Here is a 12331-nt window from a genome sequence, read left to right as displayed (position 1 = left end):
AAAATCATTTTACATTAGCCAAAGGCATTGCTGAGGAGCACGCTGTTCTGAAGGAGTCACCAAAGACACTGGGTTCTGCCCAGCAGGTGCTCTGAAAAAGAACTGGGGTTCACACAGCAGGGAAGAAGGTTTAGCAGCCTAAAGATACAAATCCACCACAAACTAAAGTCACTTATTCCACCACCCTATAAAGAAAAAGATCTATTTGCTTATCAAACCTGAATAGCTCAGAAACAACTTTCAGTGAATGAGCAGGGAAATCTCAACACACAATGTCCAGGAACAGCAAAAGGCTGGAGCAGCATCCTTATGACAGGATTTAAATATTTAAAAGCTGGCACTAGAAGCTCATTCATCTCTAGCAAGTATTATCAAAAGGATCACAATAATCAGCCTATAAAGCCTGATGCCAATTGCTCAATAGGGAAACTGGCTTCAGAGCAGCAGCGCTTCTTTTGCCAACCATCATCTGGGAAACCAAATAATTGTAGTCAAAAGAGCTACAAAACAAAGAGTCTACTTGTGTTAATACTCTGTCAGTTGTTTACATCTTAACAACTTCCATTATGGGAACTCAAACTTGCCTGAGCTGCTCTTGAATTTAGAAAAGAGGAGGAGGGTGCAACCTACCCTAAAATTACTAAAGCACTTCTGATTTTTATTTAAATTTGGTAAACTACACCAGCAAGTGTTTTAAGGGCAGCATTGTTCCTTCCTTCAAAATGCCTTCCCTCCCTCCATAGCACATCCCAAAACAGCCCTCTGGGGCTTCAGGGCTGCCCACATTGCATCAAGACTTCCACAGTCAGCTAAAAGGGTGCACAGGACCAACCGTCAATTCCCACCACCACTGTTACAAGCAACGAGAATCATTCATGCAGGCTGTGCCCTAGGCCACTTTGAACAGCCACAGCACTGTAACACACCATCCTCTTTGCTGGAGCTGCAGCTTTCCAGCTCACCAGTCTCTTGGTGGTAGAACACCACCATGAGAGTTACCAGCTGCATCTCCAGGCCTCTGCGAGACACTTGGTACCATCTCAGTTGGACTCCAGCAGCCAAATGTGCAAAGCCCAGTGTGGCCAACTGGTGTTTAAAACTGAAGAGCTGTCTACCATGCTCTCTTGCAAAAGGGCTCAAGACTGCCAGAGGAGAAAGTGAGCCAGAGTGTGGATTCAGTGCATGCAAATGCAGGAGGAGCAAGAGATGCACAGCTAGAGCAGGAGCAAGCATCAAATGGCTTTGACAGAAGGAAGGTCACCAATGAAGTTAAAGCTCCAGCCTGAGGGATCAACACCATCCAGTCCTATTTCCCTGTGCAATCCCTTCTGGAAATGACGGGAGTCATTTCAACCCCCATCTAGAACATGCTGATGTATGTGGGCTCTAAAGCTTTTACAGACAGAACTTAATTTACCAGAGCCACAGGGATACTTCACCCAAATGGCTTTCTACATACTAGAACAAAAATTTGAGTTCAGCACTGGAAGGATCTTGCAGCAGTGCCTGGTATGAGCAGCAGCTCTGCAGGGTTCAGAGAGCCCAGAAAGGGAGAACAGGGGAAAACCAAAGCCAAACAAACCAGAATGCACTTGTGAAACAACGTACATGGTTGAAGTTCCAGCTCGTGGACTCAGCACAGAGGGAGAAAAGCCACTGAAGGAGAAAGGGGCTATTTCATCATGCTGCAGAACCTCCATTTCCCTGATTTCTCTCCTTGTAACTGCATTCTTGCCCTAAGCTGTTGTGACTATGCAGTAACCGTACAAGTAGGCAAAACAGTCTGTATGTGATGGGTTTAATGCTTTGACACACGTGTGCAGCAGGAAAGAAGGAGGACTACTGCACAGAGCTGACAATATGGATGCTATCATCTCTGCCTTGAGCAGATACTCAGATCCCAGAATCAGAGAATTGTTTAAGTTGAGAAACACCTTTAAGATCATCAAGTCCGGCCATTAACGCAGCACTGCCAAGGCCACCATTAATCCATGTCCCTAAGTGGGACTTCTACATGTCTTTCTAAAGATAGTGGTATTTGGTACAAGAAGGATGTGAAGGATGCTGAAGTACAGCTGAAACTCACCAACAGCCACAGCTGTAGGTAACTTTAACAGCAGTGTCCTCACCACAGAGAATCACCCATAAAAGTTTCTGGCAGTGTGGAAAGCTTATCTTTGGCCTTTAGAGTTGCAACTTGGAGCACTGATCACATCCCCCAGGAAGCCTGCTACTCCAGAATAGAGGATTCACCTCTAAGGCACAAAAGAAGACACTTTGGAGCTGCATTAGCAGAAAAGCAAAATGAGAAGTTCATCAAAGAGACAGCTCAAAGGTTGCAGACTGACCTCAGCAGTCCACCAAAACTCTAAATCTATGTGATTGGATAAGAATGAGCAGAGCTGTGCTTTAGATACCTGCTAAAGCACTGAACCAGCTTTAGCAGGGGGTTGGACTAGATGATCTTCAGAGGCCACTTCCAACCACAACCATTCTGTGACTGGTTATAGATGATTCATAGCTCATTGGAAACAAAGATGATTTGAACCTCCTTTGTATATGCTGAGGAACATCAGACCTCACCCTGGGAGTCAAATCTTAGCATAAAATTTAAGCTAGACACAAAAGCACATACAGGACACGTTCACACACTCCCTCTTCCTGGGCTGACCTACCCTTAAGCATGAAGGAAACATGACCACAACAGAACCCAGGCCAGCCAGATCAAAAAGCCCACAAGGGCCTCCTACACCAGTCAAGGACTGGGGGAGCACCACTGCTGGCTAATACTGCCTATGAGAGGTAGGAAGGTTTGTACAGTGCAGATTCCTCCACTACTTTCCAAGATAACTTCAGCCCCACAGCTTTTTTGGCTGGATCTTTGCTCCCCAAACAGGTTGCAAAGGTGTGGAGCTGCTCTCTGCGTCACTTCTCAAGACCAAAGCTTTTTGGAGGACGCTTGGCAGTGGGTCTGTGTGGCAAACCAGGGCTCCTGCCCTGCTGCTTTACTCTCACTGTCCTACACAATACATCCCGATGGGCTGCTGCAGTGGGGTGAGAAACAACCTGCATGCTTGGTTTGCCTTCTTCTAAAAGCACTGCAGAATTTTCTGGGAAAAAAAGTGACACCAGAAGCATCGCATATGCAAAGAAAGGCACTTGGCCCACAAAGTGGTAATTTTAGTGTCGTCTACATGATCTTCATTCTACTCCTTTGCTGACATGTTTATAACCACATTTTTCTGCAGAATTAGGCCTGGTCCTGCACTTGGGGCAGCAGAACTCAAAGGCAATGTCGGGTACTGGCCAGGAAAATGGGCAAGCCCAAAAGGCGTGAGGCACTGTACTACCAATCAGAGCCATTAGCTCACTGTCCTTGAACAATGCTAAAGTCTTCATAGAGCCCTTAAACAACCAAGGTAAGTGGCTGGCAGAAGAGGAAGAGTTATCTCCTTCATGCAGCACTAGACTAGGCCATATGCTGCAGTCTCAGCTTTGCTGATGCTAAGGGACTTGCCCAAGGTCACACAGGAAATCTCTGTGGCTCAGTTCTGCATCAGAGAAAGATGGTAAAATTTCCTGACCTCTCTGGAGGATGGTACAAGATGTTCAGGTAGCACAAGAAGCGGGGAAAAGCAGGGGAAGTACTTGTTACATGCTAACTTGAGCTTGGCAATGATAAGATGCTTCAAAGAGCAAGGCTGGCAAGAGGCATCAGTCACCTCCCATGAGGCACAGATATTAAAACAGTGACTCTCGCTAAAAATCACTCAACATAAATTGTTCTCTCAAAAAAACTTTAACAGAAAGGAGCAACTGTAGTAGACAGTCACATCCATTGCCCAGAAACAGTCTTCCCCTTTGTCCCTGCTCTGGAGCCACACAAAACCCCAAAGACTTTTGGTTGCATTTCCCACCTCAGAGGATCCAGCCTGAATTAGGAAGAAGAGAGACCCAGCCTCTTTGCTAAGGCTCCACTGTAGATACATGCAATTACATTCACAATTAAGTTTGAGTCTAGCTGCAGGAAACCAGAGGCACTTGCCACAGATAAGGGCAATGTTACTGCCACACTTTACAGGCTTTCGTAACATACACACCACAGTGCTCCAAAACTCACTTTTCACTGACCCACTTTCCACTGAGAAGGAAGTTCACCCGATATATCTGGACTTTCTGCTTTTCCTTGCTCACTCTCAGGAATGCTGTCTGCATGTTAATGGAAGTGAGGGGAGCCAGTGGAACTGTTGGCAACACCAGCCACTTCAGATCTGGGACAATACAGTCCCCTGCTTGCAGGGTATTAAGACACCACATTCAGGCCCCAAGGAGAAAGAGCACCCAAACACCCTCAGATGACTCTTGCCAGCCGACTCCCAGTCCAACACTGAAGAGCTCCCTAGACATAACAGAGTTTGGCTGCTGCAACGAGAGAAGCATTGCTCTAGGGGAAGCTCTTTAGGCTGGAAAGAAGCAAGGAGGAGATTCCCGACAACTTTACCCTCAGTCTCTTCCCAGCCTTGTGATGCCTTTCTACATGGGACAAGACCTAGGATCTCAACAAACCACAGCAATCCTGAAGAGACCACCAGGGGCTCCAGAGCAGCATGCCAAAGAGCAGTTTCCTCAGCCTAGCCACAAGCCATTTTGCCATAAACCCCAGCTCTGCACTACCTTTGACTACTCTCTCATAGAAGAAACTCCCACCTGCCCCTACTTTAAACAAAGAAACTAACTTTCAAACCACATAAACCATCCGAAGGAGGGGAAGGCCCCAACAGCATGCCAGAGGAACTCAGCTTAGTGAGAAGATGCAAGCCTCACTACTCTGCCCTGAAGTCAGGCTCAGCCACAGGGGCTCTTCCAAAAAGTTCACCTGGACATCACCTTGACCACAGCCAAAGCAGCTGTGTGCACCTCCTCCCAGAGGCAGGCAGGAGGTCACACCTTAGCTAGGAGTCCTGGCTGCACAGCCCATGACAAGGTTTCTGGGAAGCCAAGGAAGATCCCAAGGAAGAAGGCACTGTGAGTGACTGGGGTATCAGCAGAGACAGCCAGCCACACTACGTGGTGGATCTAGCAAGTGCTTTAAGGCTACAGACCTGCAGAGTTGGGTCCCAGGTAGCTGCAAAGGCAGGTTAAGCTCAGCACCTCCAGCACACTGTGGATCAACATGTGCCCAAATTCTTAGCACACCCATGGTCAGGCACCAGCTCCCACATGCTCTTGAAGAACAAGTGACAAGTGCTGCTGGTGCAACAAGTGACAGCCACAAGTGGCAGCCAAGCCAAAACCAAAAGCACCTCCACTCTAACCTTTTATTTCTTTGTCTTTTTTAACACCCTCGTCCATCCCCAGATCACCAACACAGACTGCTGCTAGTACAGTTACCACAGCTTGCTGTGAGCCTGCTGCTTCAACTAAGGCATGCCTTGCAGTGGCTGAGCCATGCATTCAGCCAATGCAAACTACAACCTGTTAAAGCTGCACGAAGGTCGTCACACCCCGATACACCAGAACACAGGTCACTGGCGCTGCCAAACTCCACATGGCCTCTTTCAGTCTCCTCAAGCATCCATGGCAGTTTTTGGCCTGTCTGGTGAAGTTCTTTTAAATATCAGATCCTCCAAAGAACTCTACATTGCTTTTTTGGCTGCTGAGCATCCCATACACTGGCTCTGAAAAGACCTCACACCAGCTGTCTAGAGGTTAACAGAAAGAATCCCCACTCCACATTTTGCATTCCTGTTAACAGGACAGTCCCCGGGCTGTTTTAAGCCAGCATTGCCAGACACAGTTTATCAGACACAGGCAGCACTTGCAATGCTGTTCATATGTCAGGACTCACTGCTCTCCTTCTCCAGAGGAGCTCTCAGCCCAGAGCTATGCTGGACAGGAGGGGTACACACACCTAAACATCACTACAGCATGTAGGATGCCAAACCCACTCTCAAACCCACTGTCCCAACGTCCTTAACGTGAAAACACGAGATTTTGTGTGAAAGGAAGAGACCCAGCAGTCCTGTGGCCCTGCCAACCCTGCTCCTCTTTCCCTCACTTCCAGCCATCTCCAGCCCCTATACCACCAACGGGACACTCACCTTGAGGATCTTCACGACGACCCTTTCGTTGTTGGTGATGTTGATGGCCTCAAAGACCTCACTGTACTTGCCTCGCCCGAGCTTGCGAACCAGCTGGTAGTCGTCCTGATTGCTGCGGGCACCAAGGGGAGAGAGGGAGGGGACGATAACCGACGGGACAGCAGGCCGGGGCTGGGGGGGAAGGGGGGGGGGTTTCTCCCGGCTACCCCTCAGCCACCCGCAGCCCCCCGGGGACACCCCAAAACGGAGGAGGGGAGGGGATCGGCCACGGAACCCTCTCGGTGGGCTGAGGGCCGCAGGAGGGTGCGGAGCGGGCGGGGAAAGGGATGGGAGAAAAGGGTCCCCGCGGGGCGCTTTACCCCCAGCTCGGGACGTGCGCCTCGTAGTCCCAGTACTCGCGGCTCCTCAGGCTGTTCACCTCGGCGTACACCCGCGCCCGGCTGCCGGCGGCCGGGCCGGGCATGGCGGCGCCGGGCGGCGGTCGCAGGAGGAGAAGGAGGGCGCGGGGCCGGCGCGGTAGGCCGGCGAGGCGGAGCGCGGCGCGCAGGAGGGCGGCAGCGGGAGGCAGCAGGACCAGACCGGAGCGGAGCGGGGCGGCACGGCACGGCGCGGCGCGGAGCGGAGCGGCCCGGGTTGGGGCGGGGCCGGCCCGGGGGCGGCGGGCTCTGGGCCCGCACGGAGCGCGCCGAGGCCCGGGCCCGGTGCCGGCGGCTACAGCCTGGGCCGGCCCCGTGCGCCGCGCGGCCAACCCGGAAAACGCGCCCTCGAGAGAGGTCTGCACAGCCGTCCGCCGCGCAGCGCCCCCGGCGGCCCGGAGGTCCAGTCCGCCCAGCCGGCCGCCGTCACACCCCCTGTCGAGCCATGGCCGCCATCGCTCGCCCATCAGGACCCTGTCACCCTTCCTGTCACCCCCGCTCTGCCCCTGTCAGACTCCTCCGTTCCCCACCACGGCTCCGTCACTCCTGCCCCGGCCAGACCACCTCATCCTCCTCACGCCCTGCTCAGCCGCTCGTCATCTCCTGTCGCCTCCAGGGTAGGACCTGGGGCACGGGTAGGGACGGACACCATGTTCCTCTGGAGGTGCTGCACAGAGCCACAGGGTGAGTTGAGGTTGCTCCAAACCCTGCCCCTGCAGGGTCACCCAGAGCCGGCAGCCTTCACCATGTCATGGGATCACAGAGCCCCAGACTGGTTTGGGTTGGAAGGGACCTTAAAGCTCATCCAGTTCCTACCCCTGCCACAGGCAGGGACACCTTCCACTAGAGCAGGGTGCTCCAAGCCCCGTCCAACCTGGCCTTGAGCACTGCCAGGGATGGGGCAGCCACAGCTTCTCTGGGCACCCTGTGCCAGGGCCTCAGCACCCTCACAGGGAAGAACTTCTGCCTGAGAGCTCATCTTAATCTCCCCTCTGCCAGGTTAAAGCCATTCCCCTTGTCCTGTCCCTGCAGGCCCTTGTACAAAGCCCCTCTCCAGCTGTTTTTGTCTGTACAGAAAGATCCAGCTGTTGGTCAGTCTGATTCCCAGGGCAAAGTAAAGGAAAATATGGTTTTGGCCATTAAAACCACCTGGAGCAGCTGGACAGAGCTATAAACTTCTTAAAACCTGCACCCCACTTCCTGCAGCTGCAAAACCTCTGGCACAACATTGCGGGACCCTCCAGTTCTGCCACCCCTGCCCACCATCCCACCGCGGGTCACACAGGTGTCTCTCCTCATCCCACCGAATGATGAAATACTGGCTGTCTCGGGCTGGAGCATTACAGGCTCTGGGCGCCTGCAGAGAGCCGAGTTTATAATCTCTGTGGTTTTACTCAGCCACCTCACACTAGCAACTGCTTTTAACGCAGCTTTTTATTCATGACAGCATGTCATGAATTAAACCCCATGTTAAACCCCATGAAACCCCACGTTAAGCTTTTTCACGGAACCCCCGTCGCACTCTGCATACAAAGAGGACCTCCACGCTGTGTCACATATGTGCTATCCTCTTCCTCCTCATCTCAAAATGCTTGATTTCTGGCATGGAGTAGTGTATGTTACGAAGATCCTTCAATGAGGGGTGTTCATCCCTGCACAAAACGAGGCTGGGAAGCATCCCATGGTTCCTCCCATGGACTGGATGTGGTTATGACTCAAAATGTGTTTTGCAATCAACTTTTGACATCTTCTGGCCAGAAATAGGACCGTCATTGCCAGAACATTGATTTTTCTCCTGTATATAGAATTAGGTTGACTTGCATCCCTCACCCCCATGTGGCCCATCATGCATCTCCACAGCTTTTCTGGGAGAAATAGGACCAAGCTTGCGGGGGAAGAGGTGCACATCTAAAAAGACCTGCCACCCATCACTGTTGGTCCTGAGCATCCAGCACAGAGAAGTCCAAGACACATTACTGGGCCATGGCCTGGATCCAGCAACAGGGACACTTAGAAATGATACTCCACACCCTCCCAAAGCTCCTAAAATTAGACATACTGTGGGTGCAGCTGCCTTCAGGACTGGTGCTGCTGTTCTGCCTGGTTTTACAGCCAGACCATGATAAAGCAGAGTCTGTAAGAATGTTGCAGCATCCACAGCAGAAAACCCCACACCACGGTGCAGATGCATCCCAAGTGTGAGCTGGAGGCTCTCAGTGGCCTGTGCCTTCTCAGAGCAGGGCTGCTTTGCTGGAGGTTTGGTGGTTGGAAAGGGAGCTGGCCCGTGTGAGGACCAGCGCTGAGACGCTCTGGAGATCCCAGCCCCAGGAGCAGGTGACAGTTCCATCGACTTGAATGTCAACAGGATGCTCATACACACAGCTCAGATGGTGCCTCTGCACTTCCCTCAGTTGGAATAGCCATGCAGCTTTCTGCCTCCTGTTTGGTGATTACAGCCTGACCTTCAGGGTGGGGGATCATCACCTGGCCCATACACACAGCTATGAGTTTAGGATTTTGTTTGTTTTGATTTTTCTCCTGGCTGTAGAGAACCTGATCTGCCTGGAAAAACATGGCAATTTTTCATTATTTCATTATTTACTTTGAGTGTGGTGAGGCCCTGGCACAGGGTGCCCAGAGAAGCTGTAGCTGCCCCATCCCTGGCAGTGTTCAAGGCCAGGTTGGATGGGGCTTGGAGCGACCCGGTCTAGTGGAAGGCGTCCCTGCCCGCGGCAGGGGGTTGGAACTGGGTGAGCTTTGAGGTCCCTTCCAACCCAAACCAGGTTGGGATTCCATGATTCTGTGTTGCTGCCTTCTGCAGAGGATGAGTGGTGCTGCAGAGGTCCCCTGGGAGCTGAGCTCCCGCACCACCAGCTGAGACCAAGCCGGAGGAACAGAGGGATGTCTTTGGAGGTGGCTGGGAGCTGCCGCTGCACCTGCTGTTGCTGTTCTCATGTTCCAGATGAAGCTGCAGGATGTCATGGAAACATACATGTCTCTGATGAAAGACATCTCCCAGAGGAAGGAGCTGCTGGACAAAATTGAGAGACACTGCTCTCATGGAGGAGATGAGACAGCAATTTGGGAGGCCCTGAGGCTTCACCTGGGAGGTGTCTTCTGAGGTATTTTTTGTGATATGGTGGATACTGATGCCCATTTGAGGCCCAGCAAGGAGCTGTGTGCCTTTCTGGGTCTGAGCAAGTCCCGGGGCTCCTGCTGTGCTTGTGGGCATGGGCAGGTTTGCAGAACAGGCCATATTGTGGGTTTTGGTCCTGGCTCCACAGGGACTGCCACTGGCTTCTTCAAATTCTGTTTCCTTGAACTTTTCATCAGCAGTGTTGTCTGCAGGGAGCAGTGGCACTGCTGTTACACCAGCCTGGGGACACATTGCCTGGCAGAGATGTGGCAGGTACAACCATCCTGATGGAGTCCTGACAAAGCCCTGACAAATGAGGAAGTTGGGTCCTGAGCCCACTGGGGTTATGTGACTATTTCTGACCACAGATTGGACTAGGGTATAAATGGAGCTCTACCAGAGAGCTGTCTGGAGTCGTTCCTCATCGAAGCAGCAGGTCTGCAGTCAGGGATGCTGTCCAAGGGAACTCCTTGAGGTTGAGAGCCATCCCTTTTTAGGTGAGAGATTGCACATTTTGGATCATTGGCCATAAAGTTTAAGAATCAGCAATGCAGTGACAAATCCATGTGACTTCCTGAAGCTGCACTTGATGTTGGTGGAGCTTTAATTGAGTTTGAGCAATAAATGTCATTTAGACTCAATTTATTGGTTGCATGACAGGGGGAATCACAGCTTTGGGCAGCAGGTTCAAGGGGCTCCCTGGCAGTTCTGCCTGGCAGGGATGAAGGCACTGGAGATGCATTCCACTGCTCCCCTGCAGGTCCAGCAGGTTAATTTATCCTGCCTTCGAGCCTGCTTCCTGGAGGACTGGCCACCAGCTGGCAGAGGGACTATACCCTAGGATCTCCTTGCCCTCTGTCCCTACTCCTCCAGTAGCAACAAGCCAAAGCTGAGAGTGTGGCAACTGTGGAAGTAGCTCTCAGACTAAAGCATCACCCCTGTGCTATGTGCAGAAGGAGATGGCAGTTTCTGAGCTGAAAACAGCCTCAAGGCCTGGGAGATGAAGGTGGCACTTGCTGAGTGAGGCTGGGCTAGGTGTGCAGGAGCCTGAACGTGTGCCAGCTGTATGCTGGGTGCTGGTGGGGCAATGTCTGTGCCTGCCGACCCTGGGCACCAGCGTGCTCACTCCAGACCTGCAGGCAGCCATGCAGGAGTCCTCGCACTGTGGTTTCATCGGTGCTGGCAGAGCTGGAGGCTCTTCCTGCTTATGGAGCAGTGATCGCTCTCTGCCCCGAGGTTGGAGGCTGAATTTCAATGACTGAGCTCAGGGGACAAGCCAAGGCAAGGACACAGCTTGTAATTTGACAGGAAGCACCATGGGGCTGTTGCTGTGCTGAAACGTGATGTGTATTAGAAGGGGATGTATGGCACCCCAGTAATTTCAGGTCTGCATATGCAACCTGCACCGGGGTCTTTGCCAGTGCCCCAACAGCTCTGCAGTGCTTGTAGTCCTCTTTAATGACCTCAGACATTTCTTACTCACTTGTATCTTGACTCCTCCCTGATAAGGACAGGCTGGCCAAGATACAATCATGATTGCATGGTGAAGTTGCAAGGATGTCTTTGACTCCTCTACTGCCCCAACTCCTGCAGGAGGAGACGGAGAGATAACACAGAGGAGCACAGTCAAAGCCTGAAGGTAGCCGGACATGTCTGTATCTTTGCCCCATGTGCACAGCAGTGTGGGGAGAAAAGTGGAGGGGTTGTGTGGGATGAATAGTGAGGTCTCACTATGCTCCTTGATACCCTGTGGTCCTCAAGTGGAAATGGCTTAGTTGTGGCTGGGACAGGGAAGGCTCTGGGCTTGTGCCAGCCCAGCACTCAGCACCCTAGCACACCAAATTGCAATGCATAGGGCTTGTGTGGTCCTGCCTTTCTCAGAGCTTAGAACTGTGTGGATTTGGGCTCGACCCAGTGTTCTGAGCTCAGAAACAGGGGTCTGGCTGAAGGGCAGCAAGTTGTCTTTGTACAAGCAGATTCCCTCACACACAGCTGCTCCCCTTGGCCAGGAGAACCAGGCTCCGGCTTGCATGCAGCAGTGCCCAGAGTCCTGCTAGCCTTACAAACTGGAGAGCAGCGGGGGCTCAGGGGGCTAAGGAACAAACCTGTAGCTGTCCCTGGGGTAAGGGTGAGGCTTCTGGCCCCTCTCAGGCAGAGCACATCCAACACCCCTCTGTTGTGCAAGGGGCTGTAGTTGTCTCTACAGTGCTGCTGTTTGGGGTCTCCAGGCTTCTGGTGGCATTCAGGGGAGCTCTCCTCAGCATGCCACAGCAAGCAGCCGTCTCAGAGAGGAGCAGGAAGATGGAGGAGCATCCAGTACAGCAGCTCAGCCCAGGCTACAGGCAGCTTTCTCCACAACATATCTCTGCTGTCTGCACATATTAAGGGCTTTTCATTTCTCCTCTTGCAGATGTCCTTGCAAAGCTACTGCAGAGCATAGAGCCACATCAAGAGGCCTGGTAATGAGCACTAGGCTTGTTTGATGCTGCAAGGTGGGCAGAAGAAGCTGCAGAAGCCAGTCCTGTAGGGAAGTTTGCTGTCAAGTGGCTGATTGTAGCACCCTGCAAGCTGCAATGATATGAAACCACTTCTCCATTAAATAATAAAGAGACCTGTAGATGTGTTGTGAGACCATCTCACAATAGAGGGGAGATCATCTGTTGTGAGACCAATCTCAC

General features: G+C 52.1%; 1 protein-coding gene and 1 long non-coding RNA gene across 4 annotated transcripts in view; one reads left to right on the top strand and one right to left on the bottom strand.

The window, feature by feature from the left end:
* Positions 1 to 6817, bottom strand: part of CSNK2A2 (casein kinase 2 alpha 2) — a 25789-nt gene extending 18972 nt beyond the window's left edge. Inside the window, exons 1-2 of the mRNA XM_065662412.1 lie at positions 6461 to 6817; positions 6102 to 6213 (exon numbers count right to left, since the gene is read on the bottom strand). Of these exons, the coding sequence (XP_065518484.1) occupies positions 6102 to 6213; positions 6461 to 6564 (216 nt within the window). The 5' untranslated portion in view covers positions 6565 to 6817. The remainder of the gene's footprint in view (positions 1 to 6101; positions 6214 to 6460) is intronic.
* Positions 6451 to 12331, top strand: LOC136005169 (uncharacterized). 3 transcript variants are annotated; one of them, XR_010608696.1, is made up of 4 exons: positions 6451 to 7201; positions 9339 to 10150; positions 11168 to 11292; positions 12064 to 12331. It is a non-coding gene; the product is annotated as an uncharacterized LOC136005169 (long non-coding RNA). The 3 variants fall into 3 exon arrangements; XR_010608697.1 differs by lacking the exon at positions 6451 to 7201 and having other exon boundaries at positions 9240 to 9926; positions 10022 to 10150; XR_010608695.1 differs by lacking the exon at positions 6451 to 7201 and having other exon boundaries at positions 9240 to 10150.

The sequence above is a fragment of the Lathamus discolor genome, chromosome Z (genome assembly GCF_037157495.1).
Source record: "Lathamus discolor isolate bLatDis1 chromosome Z, bLatDis1.hap1, whole genome shotgun sequence".
Taxonomy (NCBI): Eukaryota; Metazoa; Chordata; class Aves; order Psittaciformes; family Psittacidae; genus Lathamus; species Lathamus discolor.
This window is presented reverse-complemented; position numbering and strand designations above follow the sequence as displayed.